General features: G+C 41.6%; 2 protein-coding genes across 2 annotated transcripts in view; both read left to right on the plus strand.

Annotated features, from left to right (window-relative positions):
- adm2b (adrenomedullin 2b) overlaps positions 1-4,178 on the plus strand; it is a 7,251-nt gene extending 3,073 nt beyond the window's left edge. The window contains exon 2 of the mRNA XM_014003481.1: positions 3,106-4,178. Within this exon, the coding sequence (XP_013858935.1) occupies positions 3,106-3,496 (391 nt within the window). The 3' untranslated portion in view covers positions 3,497-4,178. The remainder of the gene's footprint in view (positions 1-3,105) is intronic.
- Positions 4,179-6,312: 2,134 nt separating this feature from the next.
- miox (myo-inositol oxygenase) overlaps positions 6,313-6,680 on the plus strand; it is a 5,390-nt gene continuing 5,022 nt past the window's right edge. Inside the window, exons 1-2 of the mRNA XM_014003485.1 lie at positions 6,313-6,419; positions 6,517-6,585. Of these exons, the coding sequence (XP_013858939.1) occupies positions 6,402-6,419; positions 6,517-6,585 (87 nt within the window). The 5' untranslated portion in view covers positions 6,313-6,401. The remainder of the gene's footprint in view (positions 6,420-6,516; positions 6,586-6,680) is intronic.

Genomic DNA, 6,680 nt, shown 5'->3' on the forward strand with positions numbered 1-6,680 from the left:
TGGAAGTCAACGCATGGTCCCCATGGGATTTAAAAACCAGACCTGTATGTGTGTGTGTGTGTGTGTGTGTGTGTGTGTGTGTGTGTGTGTGTGTGTGTGTGGACAACCCCATGCTGCACTTTAACGTGGGAGGAATGCTGGAGAAGCTCATTTCGGTCTCTTTACATAAGGACTACTGGTCTTGACCAGATAGGTGTGTATACCAGAAACAGTCCTAAAAAGGTAACAAATATAGGTAAACACACACATCATACAAATATATATTCGCAGGGACTTTCCATTGACTTTCATTCATTTTTAATAAATTTCTATAGTTTAACCCTTACCTAAAACCTAACTGCCTCGTTTTATTTCCTTTATATTATTTTTACTTCCTTGTGTGCTCTAATATTTTTTCCTATATATATATATATATATTTTTTATCTCTAATGCTTACTTGAACGGTTGCAGTTGTAATAATTGTGATTTCCCTCCAGGGATCAATAAATTATTCTGATGCTAATTCTGAAATCACATCTCAGTTCTCAACATAACCCCCAACTCAAAATGGTAAACAGCTTGAACTTATATAGCAGTTTATTAAATCCCTACAGAGTCAAAGCTCATTACACTTCAGTCATTCTCCCATTTATACACACACTCACACACTGACAGTGGTAAGCTACATTGTAGCCACAGCTGCCTTGGGGCACACTAGAGGCGAGGCTGCCATACACCGGCACCACCGGACCCTCAGACCACCACCAGCAGGCAGATGAAGTGTCTTGCCCAAACACAACTTCTGCCACACACATCTATAAAAACTTGTGGGGCCGGGGCAGTACAAGGTGGTATGTTTTGAAAAAAAAAAAAAGCCTTACTAGGTAACAAATGCTAGAACACACACACACACACACACACACACACGCAGATTACCACCTGACTTTTACCCTGAAATAACCCTGACTGGTTTTCTGATCACTCCTCTGGTTGGGCATGTTGTCCTCTCCCTGCCAACACAACACACACATACACACACACTCATTCATTCATCCATTCATTCAACATAGTGACTGAGGAGAGTTGATTTTACACACAGAGAATGCTACGCACTCTGGCATCAGTTGCATGTGCAACGCGACACGTGAATGCAACACAGACTCACACAAACAGAACATACTGATTTACGCTGCCCATGCCCTCATCTGAAAGTCTGTCTTCCACTCCTTCCTAAACACAGACACACACTCAGACTCACACACGTCCATGGTTAAAGAGTTGCCTGTGGTGAGGTCTGAAACACAAGTATCACTCAGGGGGGAAAAAGGCACTTGGCACCCCGGTGCCTTCCAGGAAAATTAGGCCATGGAGACGGTTCTGTAACAAGTCTGCTGAACCTGCATCACCAAGCAGCAATCAGCATGTCTGTGTAAAGCACGCCTAAAGAGTTAAAACGATGCTTTTAGAGTTGACGGTTTCATCCACGGAGCTCTTCAGCGGCTAGACGCTCTGCTATAAGCTCGTTTTTTAATTTTGTGGGAAACTCCGCAGCTTTTGTTCGGCCTTCCTGCAGAGCACAAAGTGTCCTAAAATTGGGAGAAAGGGCTTAAAGAAATTTTCTCCTCATTACTCATGAGTGACAACTTGCTCTGAAAGTCTCCACCGAGGAGACAGGGGCGGTTCTAGGGACGGGGCCACAGAGGCAATGGGCCATGCTGAAATTCAACTGGCCCCCTGAAGTGCCCCCTGTCCTGTCACTCATCTGCCCTTTGCCCACGAGTGATGATGCAGTTCCATGTCCAAACACTAGAGGTGCTAATGAGCCAAATAGAAAAGTCCAGCATGAATCAAGCAGACAGAAGTATTTTTCTGTTCTTAAAATTTGAACAATCCTGCAGAAAAGGTCTTTCAGCTCACAAATGATGGCTGGATTCTCTCACATGCTGTGTGTTTGAGAGTATTTTACCCATGTTCTGTAAAAATGCATGGAAAATTGGTAAGTTGACATTAGTGAGCAAGCTTTTTTTTAAAATTACAAGTGTTTAAATGTGTGACTGGTTAATATACACCTTACCAAAACCATAGATTTGTGTCCAAGGATGCTGAACAAATACTTGGCCCTTTATGAATATTGTGGCCCCTTGATGGCCCCTTACTTAGAAAAATCCTAGATCCACCACTGCGAGGAGAGGAGCTCCACATCTGTTTGGCTGTGCTGCATGAAAACCTTTTACAGATTTGGGTTCATGAGTAAATAAATAAATAAATACTGTAGTTAATAAATCAGGGATGTAACAGTTCACACAATCCCTGATTTGATTCATTGAGGAAGTTCAGGATCACGATTTTTTTTCAACCAAATGATTTGTAGCTGATTTTTGGATAACTGTTACATCCCTATAAAATATTAATAAAAGTAATTTCAAATCTCCACATAAAATCACAATTAGACGGTTGCCCATCATCTCTTTTGCTCAAAGATGATTTGAACTTTTGAACGTCTGAGAAGGAGATCAAAAGGATTTTATAAAAGTCTTGTCCTAACCTCTACCTCCTCCTCGTCTCTCTCCTGTTCTCTCTCTCTTTCTGTTTTCCTGCGTCTTGTTGTGGGATGTGTCAGCTCACATGTTGTTGTTGATTAACTTGGAATAATATTTTTCTTGAACAGAGCTGATGACGGAGCAAAAAACGTTGGGTCAGCTGTTTCTCAGTCGGTCTGAACCACTTCAGTCTGGTTGGCTGTAAAATAAAGAACATCAGGGGTCGCTGACTTATATTTTATACAGCTGGTGATTTTTCTTTTTTCTTTTTAATAATTGACCAGAATAAAGTACACGAAGAACTAAAGCATCACTCTGATTGGTCTGCTGGACCACATGTAGGGGCAACAGGTTCACAAACACTATGCAAGCAGGTAGTAAACAAAACCATTTAAGGGAAATTTAGAAAATAAAAAAATGCAGTCATGATTCATCAGTTTTCATGTTTTTGTTTTTCCCTTTGGCTTCAATTTGCTTTTGATGCTGGTTCCCATCACCTCAGAACAGGTGGTGTGTGTTCTGCTGATTTTGCTCTGTCTGGGAGGATTTCCTCTCTCATTTCCTTTCCACTTCTTTTCTTTTCAGATTAATCAGAACGTCTGAATTCCAGAAGCCATCTGACCCTGACAGCTTCCTGACAGCGTCTGATCCTCCTGCTGCCACCAGGAACCGAACCCCAGAGCGAGTCTGGAGAGCCCCGCCTCACAAAGACCCTGCGCCAAGGTCGTCCGAACCGTTGCTTTATGGAAACCGTCGTCTGCAGCTGCAGGCGCCCGTCTGGCAGCGTGCGTCACGGGGCCGCCGTCACGCCAGCGGCAGCGGCGCGAGGGCCCACGGCCACCTGATGAGGGTGGGGTGCGTCCTGGGCACCTGTCAGGTGCAGAACCTCAGCCATCGGCTGTACCAGCTGATCGGACAGAGCGGGAGGGTGGAATCCTCTCCTCTGAACCTTCACAGCCCTCACAGCTACGGCTGAGATCACCACCCAACGATACTTAAAACATCCAGCTCCTCTGAACCAGCAATGACCAAATACGAACTCATGGCTTTGGTCCTAATAGAGATAATTATGAGTTCTCACATCTTATCAAGTAATCTGACATTCAAACAAATCAGAGGAGAGTCAGTTTGAACAAACCAGTTTGAGTCACGACATTATTGACGTTTGTAATGTTTGACTAAAAGTAGTGAAGTGTTTCTCAAACTTAAACCCTCCTTCCTGTCGATCCTGCTGCCTGAACGTGCCCGAGCTCTGTGATAATCTCCTGAAGGCGCATTCGTCTCCCTCTGCAAACAAGTCAATTTAAGATGTACAAAAACCGAGATTAGGCGGTCAAACCCAGATAACCCTTCACCCAGAGGCCCACGGCGCCAAAATACAACCCTAATCCATGATCTGTCTGCACGCTTCTTAACAAAGTTTCTTAAGTCTTGGGGCGGGCGGAGAGACTGGAACTTTGTTTTCTGGGCTTTAACAGAAACGCTGACTGATCAGACTCGTTTTTTTCTGCCTTCAAGTTTCTGACATTTGTTATTAGAAATGCATGAAAGCACTTTATTGGCCTTTACATTCAGAATGACTTGAGTTTGAAACTATTTTTTGTAAATGTATGTTTTTGCTGTAAATATCAGACTATATTAAACTTATATTCCTCTAACAACTGTTGTTTTATTCTAATACTTTTGGTTTTGCAGCGTCAGAGTTTCGAGCCTGATTTCCTTTTTCAGCAGCTTCCCCAAAATCTTCATCGATGAAGAAAAGCAGTTTTAATTTTGTTTTGTTTGTTTTTTGGGAGAGGGGCTAATTTCACCCATTTGTCAAAGGAAAAAAAATTGTATAGGTCTTCTGGACGGGTTCTTCTCTAATGAAACGTTTCGTCTCTCTTCCAAGAGACTTCTTCAGTCTGAGAGTTTCAGGCAAAATTCAGGCTTTTGAGTCCTGCCTCCAGGTGACTGATACTCACATCACATGGCTATCGTTCACCCTAATTAACATCTATTGTTAACAGGGGGTGGAGTGATACTGCCAATGGCAGCGCTGTAGGAGGGGGACAGCTGAAAACGAGAGAGACGAAACGTTTCATTAAAGAAGAACCCGTCCAGAGGACCTATACAATTTTTTTTCTTTGATTTTTTACCTGGATTACTGAGATGCATCAGGACATTTTCACCCATTTGTGTTTGCACCTTTCTTCTGTGACATAACTCAAAATGCACAGTCAGCACAAAGACAAACAACCATTCACTCTCTCACTCACACCTACAGACAATTTGGAGTTCATACAGGTTTTTTTGGTTTGTGGGAAGAAACCCGGAGAAAACCCATGCATGCACGGAGAGAAAATGTCAACTCTACCCAGAAAAGGCTGGGATTTGATCCGGCGACTTTCTCGCTCCGAGGCAACAGTTCTACCAACTGAGCCACATGGATTAAACAAATCAGATTTTTAAAAAAAACAAGCAAACAAAAAACAAGCAAATTAACTTAAACACAAGACTCTCAAACAGGGATTAAAACTTATAAAGATCTCAAAGACTATCAAAAAGTAATCAAATTACACAGATTCTAACACTACGACCAGCGTTTATTTCCTCACATCAGGGCAGTGGGTAAAGAAATAGTTCAACTTAAAGAGAATATTTATTTAATGGCACAAAGGAAACTTGAATATCATATGAGACACTTTTTTTCCTCACTTTTTCTACAATGTTTATATTAACACAAAAAGTAGGGAAATTTGTGTTTGGTAGATTATTCATTTATATATATATATATTTTTAAATACCACGTGGTCATAAATCTTGTAGTGGCCACCTTACTGGCAGCACTTGGAGGTACCAGAAGCTCAAAAACAAGTTTCAATAACAAACAGTAAAATGATGTCAAAGCTCCAACGTTTCTGTGGACCTTCTGAAGCAGCCAATCAGATTTCAGAGTTGAAGCAAGCCCCTTTAGTCCCTGAAGCTAAACGAGGATGTAAATGTATTTTAGGTCAACTTAGAATTTGAAATGGATCGTAGGAGTGTGCACGTGAGCTTTTGGCCTTGTGACAGACTTGTGAACGATCCACGATGCACCCCAACTCCAGCTCAATAACGCCCCTCCCCCGTGGTCCTGATCAGGTCAATGTAAGTTTCTTTCTAAAACAGGTGAATGGACAGTGTTTTCAGCACGAAAATAAAAAAGCCCAGCAAACAGAGAACGTCCGTCCTCGTCAAATATTTGTTGTCCTCCAGCAGAGGAGCCAGAAATTGGAGCAAAAAGTCAATTTTCACATCATTTCTTTTTAGTGATATCAGAGACAGATTTTGTATGGTGGCTCAGCAGGATGTTTGAACTGTCAGAAACAGACAATAATTATTTGGTCATCCATTGATTTACACTTGTTTGACCTCCTTGGTCAACTCAAATCAGCTGACCGAAGGAAAAAAAAAAAGAAGCAGTCATCAGAGAGGGGCTGCTGTGTGCGAACGGATCACTACTCAGATTTTAGACTCACAGAAAGAACTTGGACCTTATTTGATCATGATTTATCTAGTTTTCTGTGAAGGGAAAGATCCATGTACAAAGGAGCTAAATGTAAAAGACAGTGTTTCAAAACAAAACAAACTGTTGAAAAATCAATGAGTCATTCTATGAAAGTCCAAACAAGTAATCTGCTGATTACTGAAAAACTCTTCCTGTAAGGAGATGCACAAACACTCAGACAGGGCCAACGTTCAAACACAGGGCACCCCGTTAGGTAAGGTTTGGTTAAATTGTAACCGAGAATGCGTGCACACTTCGTGTAGGTCAAAAAAAAAAAGTGGAGATTTATATAAATATCTGAGGATGGAGGCAGGCAGTCAAACCTGAACCTGCTGAGGCTTCATCTGACAGCATGAGGGTGGTCAACATCGTGAGTCTCTCTTTTATATCATTTTATATGATTCCTTGTGTTTTTAAATGACTTATGAGGACGTAAGTTTTGAAAAAAATCTTATTTTCAAACACAGGGGCCAGACCCATCCCTGGCTTATCGACCAAATTTACAGAAGGACAAGGATGATTACAGAAACTATGAGGTAAAAGGAAGCTTTTCTTCTGCAAGGAACATTTAATGGAGATCATTTTATGTTAAACAAACTTAGACTTTATAGGACTTTTGTATATATATATA

The sequence above is a fragment of the Austrofundulus limnaeus genome, unplaced genomic scaffold, assembly GCF_001266775.1.
Source record: "Austrofundulus limnaeus strain Quisiro unplaced genomic scaffold, Austrofundulus_limnaeus-1.0 Scaffold19, whole genome shotgun sequence".
NCBI lineage: Eukaryota > Metazoa > Chordata > Actinopteri > Cyprinodontiformes > Rivulidae > Austrofundulus > Austrofundulus limnaeus.